General features: G+C 43.4%; 2 protein-coding genes across 5 annotated transcripts; both read left to right on the top strand.

Annotated features, from left to right (window-relative positions):
- Positions 1 to 1907: 1907 nt before the first annotated feature.
- SRD5A3 (steroid 5 alpha-reductase 3) lies at positions 1908 to 8156 on the top strand. Of its 2 annotated transcripts, none has more exons than XM_015285539.4 (5): positions 1908 to 2147; positions 4316 to 4467; positions 4896 to 5090; positions 6287 to 6409; positions 7001 to 8156. In XM_015285539.4, exons 1-5 carry the CDS (start codon positions 1945 to 1947, stop codon positions 7180 to 7182), a joined length of 855 nt encoding a protein of 284 aa, XP_015141025.1. In that variant the 5' UTR covers positions 1908 to 1944; the 3' UTR covers positions 7183 to 8156. The 2 variants fall into 2 exon arrangements, with proteins under 2 accessions (XP_015141025.1, XP_420703.3); XM_420703.8 differs by having other exon boundaries at positions 6923 to 8156.
- Positions 7878 to 19373, top strand: TMEM165 (transmembrane protein 165). Of its 3 annotated transcripts, XM_015285537.4 has the most exons (6): positions 8453 to 8766; positions 11184 to 11409; positions 13588 to 13763; positions 14481 to 14663; positions 17481 to 17586; positions 18410 to 19373. In XM_015285537.4, the coding sequence occupies exons 1-6, from the start codon at positions 8566 to 8568 to the stop codon at positions 18484 to 18486; spliced, it is 969 nt and encodes a 322-aa protein (XP_015141023.2). In that variant the 5' UTR covers positions 8453 to 8565; the 3' UTR covers positions 18487 to 19373. The 3 variants fall into 3 exon arrangements, 2 of the variants coding, with proteins under 2 accessions (XP_015141022.2, XP_015141023.2); XR_006939276.1 differs by lacking the exon at positions 11184 to 11409 and having other exon boundaries at positions 7878 to 8766; positions 14481 to 14713; XM_015285536.3 differs by lacking the exon at positions 11184 to 11409 and having other exon boundaries at positions 7878 to 8766.
- The last annotated feature ends 785 nt before the right edge of the window (positions 19374 to 20158 follow it).

Below are 20158 nucleotides of genomic sequence, written 5' to 3'. Positions count from 1 at the left end.
CTATTTCCCAGCCTCACAGCTGTATTCTTTCCCTTTCTTCCTCCAGTTACCTAAGCCTTGAGAAAACAGCCAGCAACGTGACCACATTTTGAGGTCAGATCCTGGTTCCCTGTCCTGCTGGCACACCATATACCATGGGAGTGGCTTGGGCTTGAAATCCCTGAAACAGATTTATGATTCAGTTCTACTGAATTTGCAAGAACATTAGACTCAATCCTGAAATTTGGCATAAAACATATTCACATTAGAATATTTGTTATAGCACGTTCTGTTGTTATAGCTACGGAGCTACCATCATATGTTTTAGCAGAAAATGTGGACTTCCAAAGATTTCTTCACAAAGCAATATTATTGATGCCATGAGTGCTTCAGCTAAGTGTGCTGCTTTGCAGGATCTACTGTTAAGATGGAGTAACACAATCATAAATACATCCTCAAAATCATTTAGGCAAGGTTTATGCCTCTGTTCAGGAAAGGTCCTGGGTAGAATTCAAGAATATATTTCAATCAAGCTTGACCTACAGAAAAAAGAAAAAAGAAAACAAACAAACAAACAACAACAGCAGCAACAACAAAACCCACACATACTATATGTGTTTAGGATTTGGTTGGAATGCAAATACAGTGCTTGTAAATGACATAATTCAATCCAGTACAGGAAATAAAGTACTGTTCTACACTTACCTAAGCACTGTGGAGGTACAGCTGTATTGACAAAAGTTCCTCTGAAAGTACCTGTGTGTACTACAGACATCAGTCTCAGTGAGCTACAAGACAGTTGCCACTCCTTCATGATCTTAAAATCTTCTGACTTTAGGATGGCTTGAAGTAGCACTAAAAACAAAAGCACATTGCTCTGTATTTAAAGTAGCCAGCGGGAGCAGGGAGGTGATCATCCCTCTGTATTCAGCTCTGCTGAGGCCCTCACCTCATGTACTGTGTTCAGTTTTGGGTTCCTCACTACATGAAAGTAACCAAGACCCTGGAGCGTGTCCAGGGAAGGGCAAGGAAGCTGTGAGGGGTCTGGAGCAGGTCTGGAGCAAGTCTTATGAGGAGCGGCTGAGGGAACTGGAGTTGTTTAGTCTGAAGAAGAAGAGGTTCAGGGGGGCTTGAGATCTCTACAATAACATGAAAGCGGGTTGTGGCGAGGTGGAGGCTGACCTCTTCTTCCAGGTAACTGTGTTGGGACAAGAGGCAGTGGCCTTAAATTGCACAGGGGGAGGTTCAAGTTGGATGTTAAGAACATTTCTCCTCATTAAGAGTGATGAGTCATTGGAAAGGGCTGCCCAGGGAGGTGGTGGAGTCACCATCCCTGGAGGTGTACAGGGGATGTGTAGATGTGTCACTGAGAGACATGGTCAGTGGGCATGAGGTGATCAGCTGACGGCTGGACTCAATCTGAGAGGTCTTTTCTATGATTCCTTAAAGACTTTAAAATATTTTTCAGCTATTTTTTCCTGACTTAAGATGTAGTTTTACTCTAGTCCACAATAAGTGAAGGCCTGAACTCCTGCATGTGTAGAGGTGGGTAATATTAGGAAAAAATGAAAAGTAGGTGTCCCAGACAGCAGCAGTGCAGTTCACGGGTTGCCCCCAGACATCAGGGTGCAACTGGCAGGTTCCCCAGCGCTTTTCAGCGTGCCGCAGTACCCAAGGCAGTGGCAGCTCCAAACGAAAACATGAGAGAAACAGTGAACGTGCCCGTTTGCACACAGAGAGAGGCACTAGATAACACTCTAAATACATACTTTATTTATACCTAGCTACGTTAGGTCCGCAGAAATAAGAAAGCAAAGCAGCGACGGCTGGGAAATCCCCTTGCTCTACAGACAGCAGCGCTGGCACAGCCCGAGGCCGGCCGGCCCCCACGCGCCGTGCTGTGCCGGTGGGCGGAGCGGGGCGGGCCTGTGGCGGGCGGTGCTCCGCAGGCCCCGCGCCTGGGCCATGCCGGCGGTGCTGGGCGCTGCCTGGGCCCTGCTGGCCGCCGCCTTCCTACTGCTGCTGCTGCTACACCGGGCCCAGGCGAGGCGGCCCGGCGGAGGCACCGACGTCGCCTCCGCATTTTTCCAGGATCTCATCCGCTACGGGAAGACCAAGAGAGGCGGGCAGCAGGCTGCCTGGCTGCACCGCTTGCAGGTGCCCAAGAGGTGAGGTGAGGGGGGGGGCGAGCGGCGGCCGTGACTGCGAGCTGAGGGCGTTGAAGGCCCTTTCAGGTGTTGTTTTGGTGCCCGTTCGGTGCCTGCAGATGTGTTCGGCTACCAGGCGCGTTGCATTGTTCTGGGATATTAATGCTCAATATGTTATTAGCTCATCTGTGTGCTTTTCGGCCACGCAGAGAAGCTGCCCGCTTTGGAGCTACAGTATTGCTAAGTATATGGTTCCCATGAGGTGCTGATTGTGAGGCTCTGAAGTTCCTTACTCTTGAATCCCAGCCCCATGCAGTATCTGTGCAACAAACCTCACAGCAAAGCTGGATCTGGAGCCTGGAAGGATGGACTCCTGAGTGTGACTGTGACTGTGCAAATATGCTGTGGGGTTGCTTTCTTAAATCAATTCTCAGTCATGAAAACCACAGAATATCCTGAGTTTGAAGGGATCCACATGGATCGTTGGTTCTGTCATTATCTTCTTCCTTCTGAGTTTCTTTATAAAACGCACCACAGGGTGCTGATAATAGCATGCTAATACAAATATCTAGATATTGTGTGAACAGTCTCTAATAAGGCGAGAGAACTGTTGTGTTACCCAAGCACAACTCTTCTTCTGAAATAGTTACTGTAACAACCAACTTACTGTGAAGACCTCTTCTTAATGGGTTATGTTCAGTAGAATAAAACAGGGAAAAGAGAGAATTAAGACTACAGCTTTTTGTATGTTACTGGGATCTCGTTGTTTTGTTCAGTTGAGATTTTTGGCTAGAACTGGCCTTTGGCTTGAATGTAGGTGTGACATGAGCTTATAAGTCTGGCAGGACAGGATTAGGGTGCTACGTAACCCAAAGATTCAGTCATCCTAATGAGGCAACCTGTCACTATCTCAGTTGTCAGCAACACAGTTCACTTAAGTTGCCTCCAAAGAAAATGTTAATAATAATAATAATAGTAATAACTGTGACACAACATATTAAAAGAGAGGTTATAATGTATTGCTGTTGTTATCAGTCTTCTGGCTTCAGGTTTCCCAGGCATGCATTTAAGCTCTGTGGTAGCCACAGCAAAAAGGAGGGTTCATAAAAGCATTGGCTTTAGTTGCAGTGCATTGCAAAGTATTGCATTCTTGTGGTAGGGTTTCATCTGAATTGACCTTTCTCCAACAGAAGTTTCCCACCACTTTTTAGGCAATATGCTAACCAAAGAATATGGCTTTCTCAGTGAATTGATATAAAGCTCTCAAAATATATGAAACAATTCTGTTACTGCAGTGTTGAACCTGTAATCCTGCTAGCTGAGGAGATCCTGAAGCTAGCTGTTGAGACATCTTCTGTCCCCATGCATCTGCATCTTATTTCTGAACAGGCATTGTATTTTCACTAGCCCAGGCTGGTTTTTAACTCTGCCCTTCCATCTTGTCAAATGTTATGATTAATTTCAGGTTGGTTTGGCAGACACAGAGCATTCCTCTTCCCTTGAAGGACACGTGTACTTACTGTACTGCTGGATTGCTCTGTAGGTCACATGCATAATTGAGATTATTGAAATCTCACAGGGCATTTCTCAGCTGAGCTTCCCCTGCATGTGGGGAAAGTTCTCCAGCAACTGATGAGACATAAGTCTACCAAGTGATAGTTTGAGAGAGAAAGAGCTTGAAGCTCTTGAACCATATCTTGAAGATATAGTTTTGTCTATGAATGAGTTCAGTTTGTCTTCTAAGCAGAAAATGGAGGAAGCTTTATTTTTTGCTGTTGCAAATCTGCAGAGCAAACATCACTGTCTCTGCTTGGTAGGAGATAGAACTGAGAAGAAGGAGTGAACACCCGAAGGGGTTACTAACTGCTAATGGGCAAGTCGTTTTGGAGTGTGCAACAAAGCTTGCCAGAATTTGCTTTTCTTATTTGGCCTCTTTATTGCTGTTGAGATGTACATGAGCTGTTCTGGGAGGGTGTTGTTTTATTTTGCTTCCCTGACTAAGGGAGTTGTCTTCTCACCCCCAGTTCTCCAAAAGAAAAGGTTTGAATGTTCTAAAGAAACATAGTCTTGTTGATAGGTGAGCCAAAAGGCATGTACTCACCATGAGGCAAACGTGTCCTGCAGCTACATTTCCATCTAAAGAATGAGGAGAACATTAAGTTTAATGAAGATGCTTTTTGTTCCCACAGGTGGTTTACTCATTTTTACGTAGTTTCTATACTCTGGAATGGCTTTCTGCTGATTAGGCTTTTTCAAGCTCAGTTCCTTGGAGCATCACTCCCTCCATGGATTCAGATCTTCCATAGTGCTTTTGGCAGAGATTTGCAGGACCAGAATACGGGTAGGTATTCCAGCTATTATGAAGCAGCCACATAAATATTACAAAGCTGTGTTACCATCCTTTGCTTGATATGTATTCTTCATATGCTACCTCATAAGCTGCTCTTAAACTAGGCTCCAAGTGACTTTCCTGGAATACCAGTTCCCTTTGGCATTATTCAAGGTGGAAATCATTCTGTGTCATGCATTTAGTAGCTTTAAGCAGTTCTTTTAGGAGGAACAACTATTAGCACTTTGTAGGTGTAGTCTTGCTCAGTCTCTGCAGTCAGCAGTGCATCAAATGTACAAATACTTTCCCCAGTGCTTGGTTAGCTTAAAAAGAGGGTAAGGATTTTGCTTCGGGGAGGGCAGAATTATCTCTTTTGAAGTACTGTTGGGGTTAAATTGGTCCTATCACTCCCTAAGTTGCTGTTTTTTATTTGTAAGCAGATAGCGAAAGCTTCTCTGCACTCTTGGTTCTCCTGCTCCTTTGGCTGCATAGCTTTCAAAGACTTGCAGAATGCCTCTATACCAGCGTGTTTTCCAATGGCGTCATCCACATTGTGCAGTATTGCTTTGGACTTGGCTATTACGTTGCTGTTGGCTCAACTGTGCTATGTCAAGTACCTACTAATGTTAGGAATGGTAAGTACCTGCTTCATTGTTACCAAAGATGCATTTTTTTCTCCCATTTCTTTCCATAGAGGCAAATGGCTCGCTTGATTTCGTGGAGGACTTACGTGAGAAGTGTGTTAATCGATGAGAAGTAATAATAACTTACTGGTATAATCCAAAGTAACATTTCAGTATGTTGCATTACCAAGCAGTATTACAGACACACTCTCGCTTGTTTGCTAAATTTTATCTTAAATCACCACTGTTATTCCCTGAAATCCACCATTATTCCATCTCACTGTAAATACTTTTGCAGTTGTTTTGAATCAGTTTCCATTGAGATGGATATGCTCTGTGAAGGAAAATAATTGTTGCAAGTTTCAAATATCACTAGATAACTCCAGTTGTCAAACTGGAGATTGTTTTTTTACCATAGGCTTTCCTTTCAGGTGAGCCTGCAGGATAGTCTTGGTCAGCTCCTTTGCCTTCCATTGAGAACTCCCCACTTCTCTGCCTTATATCAGCCAGCCTCTTCTTTCTTTTGGTACTGTAATGTCTCTGCTAATACAGCAGAAATTTGAAGTTTATGACCTGTTTCTGCCAGCACATTCCACTGAATTGTTGCTTGCTTCTCTGCAACACTTGAGCTGACTGTAGCATTTCTCCCATGGCTGATTTATGCAAAGTGGTCATTACCAAGTATGTGACTTTAGCAAAGCCACTTTAACCACTTTGAACCACATCAGGTCTAGTTGATTTAGTCAAGTTATTTTTAAAACAGCCTTCAGACTGTGTATGAGTAGATAAAGCCTTTTTAATCTGGACCTGTTTGCTACTTATCTGGTGGATACTCAGAGGTGATATATTCACTTGTACATGGGAGACCATCTCAATACAGAGCTTTTGCTGGGGTATGTGGTTTATAGTGTGTATATACCATTCACTGTGAACAGGACAAACTGTACTTATGTGTTGACTTGAGACATGGCAGTGTCTTTCATTAGGACAGTAAGAATTATAAACAGAGTTCAATACTGAGATCTGAGACTGTGAATTATATATCAGTTGTATGTTATAGTGTACCTAAAGATACTGGATTAAAAAACAAATTAGCATCTTGCTACTAGAATTTTGTGAGACAGTAATGTACAAAATATCTATGTACTATTTTAGGACAGTGCCCAGGAAAAGATGAAATATATTTTAATGAAACATGTTTTATTCAGGAAAAGGACTTTCTGTGCACATCTTCTGGTATCACATCATAGGCGTTGCGATGTACTTTTGGGCCTCTCTTCACCAGCACAGATGTCTTGTGATTCTAGCTAATCTTAGAAAAAGCAAATCAGGTAAGGTGTTTCATTTCTGTGAACAGTTTACTTATGTAAATATTTGCTGGTTGTTCCAGTAGGCTTCTGTAGCTTCTACCACTTTAAAACATCAGTATTTTTTCATACCGTAGTGTGGCACTCTTAAGATTTTCAGTAGGTTGAATGAAACCATTTGGAAAAGAGATCAGAGAGCTGAATGTGCACGGATGTGTATTATTTCAGAAGTTACACTGAAGGGTCTAGCTTCTATTATCCTGAGGACAGACAAATGGTAATGCTTAGGACTTGTGCAACTTCAAATGCTTAGGACTCTGCAACTTCACTTCTTTCTCTAGAGGGGCTAAAAATACATTTCCTTCTCTGTATTTACACAAACAGCCAGAGGGTGATGTCTTACTTCGTTAAGACACGCAAAGCTGACAGATCAGATGGAGAGAATGATGATGATCATTTTAATGAGTGTGTTGTTTTGTAATTGTGAGTAGAAAAGTTCATTTAATGTGTTCTCGATTAATTTCTGTTTGCTTACAGGAGAGGTTTTAAGTCTGCACTACAGTATACCTTTTGGGGACTGGTTTGAAAGAGTTTCTTGCCCTCATTATTTTGCAGAACTCCTCATCTATATATCCATGGCCATCACATTTGGATTTCACAACGTGACGTGGTGGTTTGTGGTGCTGTATGTCTTTTTTAACCAGACGCTGGCTGCTGTTTTGTGTCATGAGTTCTATCAGGAAAAATTTACCTCCTACCCAAAGCATCGAAAAGCATTCATACCATTTATTCTTTAGAAAATGCCTTCTAAAGTGTATTTAGTGCAAACTGGGAAATGTTTTACTAAAGTCAAGGCAAAATTGCACACTTTCTCTATGCTGTAGAGGTTAAAAACTCATTATTTTTATCTCATCAGAGTTGCTAATTTATGTGGGGAAACTTAAGGTCTCTGTGTATCATACAAGCAAAGAAAAAGTTTAATGAAGACCTTAATTAGAACTGATGAGATGCTAACTGGGTCTTTTCCATTTTATAGTCCTGTTTTATGCAAAAAGCATTTAGTGTTGTGCAGCAAGCCACAATACATATACATGAGATCTGGAGAGAGATGATAGTGCAGGGAATCATTTGAACTGCTGTATTTCATGCCTTGCCTAATACTTAAACATATTTATATGCATTCTCTTTCCTTTGCAACTCTTCAGAGGGAGGCAAATGATGTATTGGCTTTCTGTGCTTCCCTGGTAATGAAAACCAGGCAGTGCCTTGCAACTGTGAGCACAAGGAGCGGTGGAGGAAGCTGTGCTGGAGGGGTGACTCACAGCAGCAGCGATAAAGAGAGCACAAAACGCTCCTTGTTTATCCTTAAGCTGGGAAAATGGTGGAAGGTTCTCTGTCTAAAGAACTTGCAGATTGCATCCTAAGTTCAGGTCCTTGACATCCTTTGTGTTTCGTGGGCTGACAGCAGCCCGCCCTGGTCCTTAAGGGGCCTATGTGGGCAGGTGCAAGGACCTGCATGCAGCAGCCTGCAGCTCGGAGGTGCTGCTGCTCAGCACAGGGCTCGGTGGGTTTCGCACTTAGCGACTGGACGGTGTGGTCCTCCTCATGGTACGGGAGGGGCCGAGATCTGTGTGGGAGCAGATGGCCGCTGCTGTTCCAGCACATTCTCGGTTCTTTTTGTATACTTAACAATATTTTGTATGTGACAAGAGTTTTTATGTACTTCGGTATATCTTATGACACAAAATATTTAATTAAAAGGCATTTGATACCTCTCGTTCCCATTTCATCTAATTTCTCACACACCCCCAAAGCCTCAGCGACTGCTCTCCTTGGAACGCCGCCCCTCTCCCACGGCGCCCGTGTTGCCCTGGCTGGGGGACGCGGAGCCGCCCCTTCCCGGCACCGAACCTCGCCGCGTTCTTTCCGAGGCAGCGCTCAGGCGATTCCACGGGGGCGCTGCGAAGCGACCCGCTCCATTCACCGCCCTCCCAGGCGCCGTGGGCGGGCCGTACCGCTGCCGTCACGGCGGGCGGGCCGGGCGGGCGAGCTGCGGCGCCGCCCCGCGTTCTCGGGCCGTGGCAGGAAGCGGTTGGGACGGGCGGCGCGCGGCGGCGGCTCCCCGGCGAGGGGCGATGACGCGGCGCCTGTGAGAGGCCCTCAGCGCCGCGCGGGCCGCCATGGGCTCCCCGCCGCTCTCCCCGCCGGAGCGCGGCCGCCGCGGCCCGGCCCCGCTGTCCGGGGCCGCCGCGCTGGCGCTGCTCGTGCTGCTGGCGGCGCCGGCCGGGCTGCGCGCCGCGCCGGAGGAAGAGCCCGGCAGGAACAAGGTGCCGGCGGCCGCGCCTCAGGGAGCGGGGCAGGGAGCCGAGCCGCGGGCCGAGGTGAGGGGAGGCCGCGCAGCGCCGGCCTGCGGGAGAGAGCGCGTCCCTCGTGGCCTCGAAGCCTCGGGGCTGAGCGGGGGCCGGAGTGAGGGAGGGAGGGAGCGCCCCGGGGCTGCGCGGGAGGGAGGGGCGGGGTACGGGAACGCGGCTCCGCTCTCACATTGTCAAGGTGAACCGTACGGAGTGACCGCGTGTGCGCGCAAAGGCTGCGACAGAAGGAGGATTCTTCAGAAAGGGGGAGCGTGAGGGCACAAAAACAGAGGAAGTGCAAAAGTAACATTCTAGCAGATAGCTCTGTAACGTTCGCTTCTCGAGCCTCTGGGGAAGAGGAAGTGAAGCGTCTGTTGTAGCGTTGCAGGTAACACGAGCGCTCCCGACAGCGCATATCCCGGCCTGAGCGCAGCGCTGCGAGGAGGGCGGTGGGAACGGAACGCGGAGGCAGCGGCGGGCTGCGTGTGGCTGCATGTGGCTGCGTGTGGCTGCGTGTGTCTGCATGTGGCTGCGTGTGGCTGCATGTGGCTGCGTGCGGCCGCCCGGCCCTCACCTGGCAGCTCCGAGCAGCCTGCTGAGGGCTTCCCGCCTTCCGGAGCGCGGCTCGAGAAGAGTTTGCACCGCGCTGTCAGACGTGGAGTTGGAATTGTGGGCGGTGAGGCAGTGGCACAGCTGCCCAGAGAGCTGTGGGTGCCCCATCCCTGGAGATGCTCAAGGCCGAGTTGGATGGGGCCCTGGGCAGCCTGAGCTGATGGGGGGCAGCCCTGCCCACGGCAGGGGAGTGGAACTGGGAGGGCTTTAAGGTCGCTCCCAACCCAAACCACTCTGTGACTCCGTCCTCGTGGGTCTCTTCCAGCCAGAAGGTCTCCCTTGTTCTGTGTGTGATTCCGCTGCTATGGCTGCTCTTGCTGTAGCCGAGCAAGCATCCCTATTGTCATCTGTGTTCTGGTTGGCCACCAGTGGTTGAGCTTTGGTGATTTTTAAGGGATGAAAAAGGTTTACCAAAGCGTTATTTTTCATCACCCTTTGCTGTTCACCACTTTGTTGAAGAGTGCTCCACTGGCTGTAGTGAAGCGATTGTGAGTTACTGAGGTTAAAGTTGGCAATGAATTTTGTCCAATGTTTTTAATGTCAACAGGCATAATACTGATAAAGCTGGAGCACAGAGGAGATTTTTCTCAAGTAGTTTAATGTTTTCTGCTTCAGTCATACATGCCAAACAAAAGCCAGTGTTTTGGCGAGCTGAAGATAGAAAGGCTGTGATGATCGTTTTCTTAATGCTAAAAGAAAGGAATTTAGGGGTCTGTCACACAAAAAATGGTTTGTGTCATCTGAGAAGCAGTCATTGACAAACTCACTTATTGTAAGAAAAGAGTTTGTTTTAGCAGCTCGTGTGTTTGCTTTCAGTAAGCTACACTGGGGAGGTGGTACCTGATGCTGTGCTGGACAGCAGAGCTCAGCCAAATGAGCTAATGCTTTTCAACAGATAAATATTTTTCTACTAAGCCCCCATTGCTTACATGCTGATGGGGGGGGAAGTGGTCTTGTGCGTGTAGGCAGAAGAAAGCCTATCTTGTTACAGCTCAGGGCTCTTCAGCTTCTATCAGCATTTAGGATTAGTTTCTTTGTTCAACTACTGAGGGAGTTCTGGCAAGTCTCCTGATGAAACACTTTGCGATCTGTCTCTGTTCATGCAGGTGTTAACTTTCTTGGCCATCTCTGGTCAAGCACGTGAACAGCAGCTTTGTTGCTTTGGGTCTGCTTTTGATTATAGGTGTCTTAATCTTCATGAGAGTAAACACTGATTATTGAGGGAAATCTGGAATGCGCTGAGCTGGTTTGAGCACTGGGGAGCCTTAGAGCTGGTGTTCAGCAGTGTGTACAAAAAAGTTCATGAAAAGTTGCATAAAACTTTAATGGGGCTGAGATGCAAAGATTCTGCAAGGAGATCCTGACAAATTTTTGAAGGATTCCTTTTGCTCCTGAGCGCTCATAATTGCTCAATTTCTTCTTGAAGATTTGAAGAGTTTAGTTCTTTGTATTTGTATCATAAAGTTGCTTGCTTGCTTGAGCATCGTCATGTAAGCAGACAACAGCTGCAACAAAAGCAGTATAAAGTTGCTTCTTCTCCCCTGTTTGATTGTGGTAGTGGTTCTCACATTCCGGTAGTAGCATGCATGGTGAAGTACTGCTTTAACAATCAGAGCAGGTGCTTCTTGTGAAGTGACCAGCTATTAATTTGAGGTAGGTGGCAGCCAGTAACTAGTTAATAATAGCTAATACCACATAGAGGGTGTATAGTTAAAATGCCATACCAGGCAATGCGATGTGACAGGAGGAACAGAGAGCTCGGTACTTCCAGGAATTACATGTTCAAGCCTGATTAACTGGTGTTTGTTTTGTTTTGTCTCCTCCGCCGCTGACAGAAGGGGCCCTCGCCAGTTGCTCCAGTTCATCTTGTCAATGAAGAGTCAAGTGACAAGACTAATTTGGGCTTTATTCATGCATTTGTGGCTGCTATATCGGTCATCATTGTATCAGAGCTTGGAGATAAGACCTTCTTCATTGCAGCCATCATGGCAATGCGATACAACCGTTTGACTGTACTGGCTGGTGCTATGCTTGCCTTAGGACTGATGACGTGCTTATCAGGTTAGCCCTTGTGTTGTTTTGTTTTGCATGTTTAAATGTGCTGGATAAAGTCTGTATTTATTAGCAAGCCTTAACTGAAATGAAATTGAAGGTAGTAGGTGTGTGAAGCCTTCCGTTTTGTGGAGATTTTGAAGGTTTTTTCTGGGGGCTGTGGCATTTGACTCTGAAGTCCAATTAGGTGTTCACGCTCCCTAGGCATCTGTATGCTTTTAAGGAAAAGGAATGGAATTTGGAGAGCCCAAGCAATCCCTTAGCTTTTACATTTCTTCATTCCTTTTTATTTTTAGCTCCTGTTAAATTAGCGGACCTAAAGAGAGTATAGGGCTGAGGTCTTTTCCTTCCCGAGGGGAAAGGTGCTTAATAGGATGTCACATTTCCCTTGACTGACTTGTGTCTTTGTATATGTCGCTGGCTGTAGAAGTGGAAGATAGAGGACAGTCATGAACTTTTGTGCTGTGCAGTACAGAGCAAAGAGCTGGAAGGGGAGCAAGGTGTCAAATGGCACATGGGGAGCTGTAGCTTTGGGTGCTTACACAGCTGTAACCACAGAATGGAGCAGCCTTTAGGTACATCAGATGAATCGTGTATTTGGTTGTGTGTGTGCTCATTTCTTAATATGCCCTCTACAGAAATACTTGAAACAGTGTTCAGTGCTTTATATAGACTGGAAGCAGCCTCTTAACTGGTGTCGGGTCTCAGTGTTGTCTTGTCTTCAGATGTATAGCTTTTGTGAATGCATTGCTGCAATTATTGTTGCAGTCTTACAGCAGTTTCCATTTGTGCTGTTCATTCTGATAGCATTGTAAAAGTTTCTTCCATTAGTCTGTGAGACTTGTTCCACTGTGGCACTATGTGCTTCGTTTATTTAGTATCATAGGCGATGGTGCACCCTGTGGCCTCTTTTCTACGCGTCTGCCCATTACAGCTCTCCCTTTTTCTATATAAAGTCAATGTATTCCCTAAATGAGGGCTCCCACCTATTTTTTTTCCTGTTCAGAAAGGAGCTGGGATTTTCCCTTTCTCTGCCCTTGTTTCCTAGAAACTGTGGTTAGAACTTCCTGGAGTTTTTTGGTTTTGTTGTTTTCCAACTGTGATTTCATGAATTCCTGCTCATTTAAATTCTCTACATCCAAATAATCAGGATGTGGGTGTTGGTTTTTTGTTGTTGTTTATTTTCAAGCTGTGCTCAGAAACATTTTTGCCCTTGTGATGTAATGAGCTGCATTATCATTCTGATTATTTAACTGTTTTTATGCTCTGTACGTGGCAACTAATGCTAAAAACCATTCTGTATACTGCAGTATTTTCAGTCTTTCAAAAGAGGTTTATATTCTTCTGTTTTATTTGGCTGTGCAGTAATATTGATATTCATCTGCGTGTGTACTGCAGCCTAATTTTGTTTTGATCTGATAATCTTACTTTGGTAGTGACAGTGTGGATGCAAGAAGGAAGGATGTATGCGTATGTTAACATGTTTCCACTTGGCTCATTGCTCATGCAGTATGACAGTGTGCTCCAAACAGCTGAGAACATTAGGTGTGAGGTTTTAATTTCCTTGTATTTATACAGGCCTTTTATGTCTATAACTGTGATCTTTGTGGAGTAGTCAGTCTTGGGTACGTATTTCTTCTATTTGAGAGGTAGTTTTGGCTTAGTTTGATCACATCCAATACCCGTAAAAGTAGATGCACTGTGGAAGTAGTTCTTTAGTCTTTGAGTGACATCAATGCTTTGAAATTAACGGAGGGTTGAAGTTGGTGGAGTGTAGGGGAGAGAGAGAGAGAGGAGCAGTGGCTTTCGGGTATTTGCACTCAGCCAAAGAAGAAAGGCATGAATTCAATGAATTCAGGCAATTGGATGTGGGCTTGTCTAGTAAATTTATCTTGTAGAAAATCTCATGTTGCCTTTTATCTGATGAAGAAGATGGGTCTGAAATAAATGAAAAAATGGTTGGAAGAAGATGCCATCCAACATACAGCCATGTAAATAAATAGAATGAATTGATGTTATACACCGTAACCAATCTAACACGATTATAGGTGAAATCTCTTGGCATGCTTGGGGAAGAGCAGAGTTTGTGTAGACCTTGAGTGGCAAAATAAATTTGCTTGGGCTGATATGGGAAAAATAATTATATTCATTCTTATTTTTGAAATTATGCATTTGTTTTCTTTTCAGTTTTGTTTGGCTATGCCACAACAGTTATTCCCCGTGTGTATACATACTATGTGTCAACTGCACTGTTTGCAATTTTTGGCATCAGAATGCTTCGAGAAGGCTTGAAAATGAGTCCAGATGAGGGCCAGGAAGAGCTGGAAGAAGTTCAGGCAGAAATTAAGAAAAAAGATGAGGAAGTAAGTCATCAACTCTCTTTGTGAATTATGGCTGATGAAACAGTTATGGCTTTGAAGTTGCAAAGCAGCACTAAGTTTCATGTTTGGGGTGTTCAGCCATGGCTGCAATTAATAAGTCTAACACAACAAACGTGTGGTCAGCTGGACAGAAGTGGCCATATGGAGGCTGTTTCAATAGATGATTCCAGATCTGTGGCATATCCTACTTCTCTGGAGAAAAGGGGCTTTCCCTGTAGAATTTCTTTCTTTTTTTTTTTTTTTTTTTTTTTAAATGGTGTGTGCTAACAGACTTTATAAATGCTCTGATCCACTTCTAAGGAATAGTGATCTTGTTTCTCTGGGCCAATTTTATCCACTCCTGATTTGAGAGCCACCACTTTTGAAGGGAGATTCCTGCCTTAGAATAGGTGGGAAGCAATCTGTCGTTTGAAACTAGATATTGTTCCTGTTGTAACTGCTATGTGATTGCAAGATTTAAAACTATCAGCAATTGGAGATCAGAGGCGATATTTATATATTATATTAAACATTATATATACGTAGTAAGCTTTAAAAAATACCATCTAATATAAATAATGTGTTAGTAATGCACAGTCAGTGGCTAATAGCATTCCAGATGTTAAATTAACAGCTTTACAGTTGAAGTATTTCATTTGGATTGTTTAGCTGACATTTCTAATCTTATGTATATATTTTAATTTCCTTTGTCTTCTACAGCTTCAGAGAACTAAACTGTTAAATGGGCCAGGGGATGTGGAAACGGGATCAACTGCCACTATACCTCAGAAGAAATGGCTCCATTTTATTTCTCCCATCTTTGTACAAGCGTTTACTTTAACATTTTTAGCAGAGTGGGGTGATCGTTCCCAGTTAACAACCATCGTCTTGGCAGCCAGAGAGGTGAGTGCTGCAGGATGCCCCTTCTTTTGCTCTCCTTGGGTCGTCTGCAGGTAGGTAAAAGAGACCAAATATCCTTGCGTAAGGTGTCACATTCACACCTGCTGCTTTATAGTGCCTTACTTAATGTCACAGCTGTGCAGAGACATGGAAATAAACGCATGGAGGCTCTGCATACTGTTATAACCATGGTCACATGATCAGAACTGCACGGGCATTTCTGAAAAGAGTTGTTTGACGTCATGCAGCTGAATACAATTATTTGATACGGTGTGAAGATAGGGATGTTATAGAACTACTTTTTCTTTGATCTGTGAGATAACACAGCCTTAACACAGCAGCTTTACAAAGAGACCTTAATCCTAGCGGATTTGAAACTGTTGATAAGATACTGCTTTTTTAAAAATCTAAATAAATTTGTTAAAGTATGTGGAACTAAAATTCTGAACTGCTGTGCAGTATGCAGTACCATAAATGAAATGATACTCAGCATGATGATCAGAATGTATGTAATTGTTATACATTTACAGGAAAATCAGGCTTATTAAAAGGCTGACTGTAAGCCTTCAGTAGTTGCCCTGTGTTTTTTCCATGCATTGAGATCATTTACATCTTTTTCCTAGGACTTGTGCTTTCTTAATGCACTCTCAGACCTTCCCTGGGGATAAGTGAAGGCTGCATAATGAAGGAGGCTATAATCTGTAGGAACCTTTTGCCTTTATCACAGTGTAGGGAAGGCACTGAGAGCTAGTGAGGCAGGAAACAGGTGAGAGAAGAGGATCTCATTGTTCAGGTGGCTACATGCCATCTTGGCAAACCAGAAATCATTATTACTGCCCCCACCAAAGATTTTGTATGGTGCTGGATAAGTTGTTTAAGCCCATCCTATCACAGGTTGACTTCTCTTTTGCATTTTTCTGAGTGTCCCATTAAGAAATGTCTATCAGACTCTGTGGTGCAGTCCATGAAGTACTGAGGATTGTAAAAGAAGACTGTGGATGTTAAGCTTTTAACATATAAAATGATAGTATAAGTGCTACGAAACCAAGTTCTACAAAAAATGAATTTGAGGTGCCTTGATCTTTTCTCATTCTATCTGTGGGATTGTTCTATACTGCTTACGTAAAGTATTCGGATACCTTACTAAATAAGTACTTCTCAAACAATAATTTACATAGCAAGAACATTACAGAAATACTTAGGAGAGATATTTTACAGGGATTGTCAGTAGTGTGGTAAGTCAGCTGTGAACTTCAGTGAAAAGAAAATACTCTGACTGCTCATTAAGGGAGCAGTATCCATCCTGTCACAGTGAATGAAACGTGGTTTCTTTGGAGGAGAAAAGGATAATGTAAACTGTCTCAGAGCATACACCAGGAGAAAGGTTTAAGTCTGTCTTAACAAACCTAATCCTGACAACAATCCTTAAGAACTTGAATTTACACCATAGTAGTTTTCTATGTGTAAGAAACATTCATCTGCCTAAATATTTGGAAAGAGAACTGAAATTCTATCACATCATGTTAGGCTGATCTTCTTGACAGTATCTGAGCACTTCTACTGAAGATAACTGAACTCATGAAAGAAGTTGTAAATTATTCTCTCCAAGGGACAGCAGCTGCCAATGGAGTAGAGGGCAGGATCCACCCTTTGCCAGTGGGCTGCTGTCAGCACAGAAATGAGGAGTTGCAGGAATATTGGATACTGTTCCCAGCTGTGGAGGCAAATGCATTCTCCTGGCACAGCTCTGCCTCCCTCCTGGGCTTCTGAGCAGTTTTCTGTCTGTTCTTTGTCCACTGCTCTCAGTACTTCTCTCAGTAGCTTGTGCTTCTGGTTGTCTTGATCGGTCAGTGTTTTTTCCTTATATCAGATCGTTTCCTGGACAGTTTTTGTTGGCATGTTAGAAATTTCATGCATTCCTCCTGAAGTGAGGCAGTAGCTTTTTCTCCTCTGAGCTGGAAGTCTTGCTTTGTTTCCTGAAGGAAAGCTTTGCAGGACTTAACTCCACCTTCCCTAGTTCATCTTAATGCAGCAGAAAATCAGGCTCTTACCTTGCCTTCTTCATCTGTCATTAAAAGATTTTTCTTTCCTGTTTCTGTTCTGTTTTATGAGCTGTTTAATATATATGCTGTAATTTGTAAGCAGATCTCGGAAACTTCTTTTTGTAGTGGATTTGTTACTGTAGTGAGGTGATGCTCATTACGCAGTGTTGTGTGAAAGCTGTTGTTGACAATACATTTTGAAAGCAGTTTATTATCCTCTGGACTTAAATTCTACAATACTCCCCTCTTTGGTTAATTTTTCTATTGGGGCATCAGAGTATAAAGCACAAACTTGTTGACAAACTTGAGCTGGATAAAGCAGTTGGAATGTTTTAGCTACTGAAAGCTTTCATTTGCGGTTCTTAGCTTTACTTACGTGTTTTTTCTTCCTTTATAGTTAAGTTGATGTTCTTCCTGCTGGTGTGTATCAACAGCTGCCACCTTCCCATTAAACGTCACTTAATTGTTTAAGTGCAGCTGAGTGATTTCTGCATCTACATTTAACCACCTGAAAGTGCTTCTTGCTTGAAACATCCCAGATACCCCTATATTAGTTAGGTTTACATTAAGGCTGTCTTACTAGCTGAAGGCTCTGTTACTGTTCTTTAAGACAGTGATACATACTGGAACAGAGTAAACACTACGTAGAGTTTCACATGCTTGATTCGGCGTAACCAAGGAGCCAAGCTATGGTTCCATCATGGTAGGAGGTTGTTGCAGTACTAGCAGGCTTTCCACTGCGTTGATGTTTCCTTTCCCTTTTGTGTTTTCTCCCCAGGATCCTTACGGTGTGGCAGTAGGAGGAACGGTGGGACATTGTCTATGCACTGGTTTAGCAGTTATTGGAGGGAGAATGATAGCACAAAAAATTTCTGTTAGGACTGGTAAGTGAAAACTCATTCCAACTGAAAAATGTATTAATGCTGGTAATGTCTGTGATGTCAATGGTTACGTGTTTAGGAAGAATGTTTCTTGAGACTTCTGTAAAATCAGTTCAGTGTTCGGGTCTGTGTGTTTTCTGCAGTTTCAGAAAGGGAGGTGAAGGGATAAATTTCACTGGAAAAGGTGAAATATGTATTCTATCTTGTTTGTTAAGACCTTAGATGATGAGTTGCTAATCTATTAATAATTCAATGTGCTATCAATAAGCCCAGCATGGATCTCTGGCAATAGGTTCTAACCTTAAGTTAGATCAAAGATCCATCCAGCCTGTTAGCTTGTTTAGAGAAGAATGGGCCAAATGCAGTGATATTGCCCCAACTTCTAGCAGCTTCTGGCCATTGCAAGCAGTTAATGGTTTTAATACCAGCTCATTCAGTATAGTTACCTGAATTGTGCTAGAACTGCTATCTGCAGTGTCACTCCTAACTGATGACTTGCTCCAGCTTGATAATTTGTATCTCAATTTTTTTCCATGTAGCCAAATACACAGAGTAGGCATCAACCTCAGCTTCACGCTAGCTGAAGTAATACACAAGGTCCCTTCTAAGGTCCAGAATACGTCTTTGTAGATAAGATTAAACAGTGGAGTGGTGTGTGGGCATCTGACACTGAGCTGGAAATAGTGTCTGCTGCTCCACTGTTGGCAGCATTAAGTTTTAAAAAGATTGTTTGGTAATCAGACTTCTTAACTAAGTAAATATCTTCCATGACACATTATAAAGATAAATTTATTTAATTCATCTTTGGTTTGTTCTTCCTTTTCAGTGACAATCATAGGAGGCATCGTCTTCTTAGCTTTTGCATTTTCTGCACTATTTATAAGTCCAGACTCTGGTTTTTAAATATTTTTCATCGCTGCGAAAGGACAAGGATGGGAAGCATCTAGCAGCTATCCTTGTGTGGTTTTGTATATAAATGTACAGAATTATAGTTAAACAAGCACCGAAGATGAGACACTGAACTTTTTATAGCAAATGATTGGTGGGATTGACACGTTTATGGACAGCTTCTGCGGTGGAGATCTGTTTGCTGTCTGGTTTGTATGTTCTGTGGTGCCTGCTACCTTGGTAGGATTTGCGTGGTTTTCTTGTTTGCTGAACCTGGCTCAGCTGAGTTTTGAGAATCTACGTCCATAAATGTTGGAGCTTTCTTTTTTCCTCCTCTGTTACACATGGCCCCCTTTGCTGTTGCTTCTGGAGGTTATTCTTATGCCTTCTCTGAAGCAGATCGGAGCGTTTTGTTTCATATTGTTGAACAAAGCATTAAAGAGAGAACAGTTGACTCCCACCTCCAAAGACTTTGGTTCCAGGACGTGCCTGAGGCTGGATAATGTAAGTAAGAAAAAGCCAGGGAGCACTTCCTATGCCGTTTAGTGGCTGAGCCACCAACAGATAATATTATAAATTTCATTTAGAGGGCAAACTTCTTAATCAGGGACTTTTATCAGGAAATTGTGTGTTGATTAACAGCCTGCCGTGTTCAATGTGCAATCTGGAGCTAGTAGTATTTGACTTATTTTTTTTCTCCTTTTTTTTTTTTTTTTCCTTTTTTGACTTTCAAAACTTTATAAAGTACATGGAAAGTAATAAAGTGGTCCAGCTTAACCGTGTTTCATTCCCAGGACTGAACAATAATGGAATCTTTAGATTTAGATATGTTCGTATTTTTCTTTTTAGGAATAGAAATGTAATCTGGAGGACTATTAATAAAACACAGTGTCTCAATTTGAGTCATTTTCAGTATTGTTTTTTTTTGGCAGTTCCATAATTCCATAATTCCTGCCACAGAGGTTAAAGTGATGATTTATTTAAACTTTACTGAGTTGATTTTGGATACTGTTATAAATACCAGTTATAAAAACTTTGAGAATGTTGACAGCTTAAGATATGGGGTACTGAAACACGTGGTTCTCTCTGCTGTTTGGTAACTAGTAGATTCTGAGCTAATAGCTTAAATAAGATGGTAAGAGCTATTCAGTAGCAGTCCTGTAAAGCAGAAGATAGAGTTTCTAATAGCATCTATTTATCTGCTACTTTAGCCTGAAGCTAAAGTAAGATCAAGTGCTACAAATTTGATTGTCCAAATTGTTGCTTGAGAAGGGAGGGTAGGAGGCCTCCTCTTGGATTTTGCTGCCAAGAGAAACCCCTTAATGCTGAGGTTCTTGGGCACCAAAGATTGCAGCCACTTCATTCCTTTTATGCAGGGTGTTTTGAAAGCAGATTACAGCTCCAGGCCTAGATGTTCATGTCCTGACCTGAAGGAAGGGTGCTGACAGCAGCGCTGTTGTTAATTGCTGGGTAATGCACTGATTTGTTCAGTTTTGAACCGTGCATTGTAGCCAATTGCTGCAGCCTCTTCTTCCCCACACCCTGTGAACGCCCTCTCTGCAGTGTGTTTAACCCTGTACCCGCAGGGCATGCATTACCCGGATCACATTAAAAAAGAACGGGGAACCCAAAGCAGGGAAGAGCCCAAACTTTAACGTCTCACTGGGAAACTGTTTTTTGTGTGGTG

Source organism: Gallus gallus, chromosome 4 (genome assembly GCF_016699485.2).
Source record: "Gallus gallus isolate bGalGal1 chromosome 4, bGalGal1.mat.broiler.GRCg7b, whole genome shotgun sequence".
Lineage (NCBI taxonomy): Eukaryota > Metazoa > Chordata > Aves > Galliformes > Phasianidae > Gallus > Gallus gallus.
This window is presented reverse-complemented; position numbering and strand designations above follow the sequence as displayed.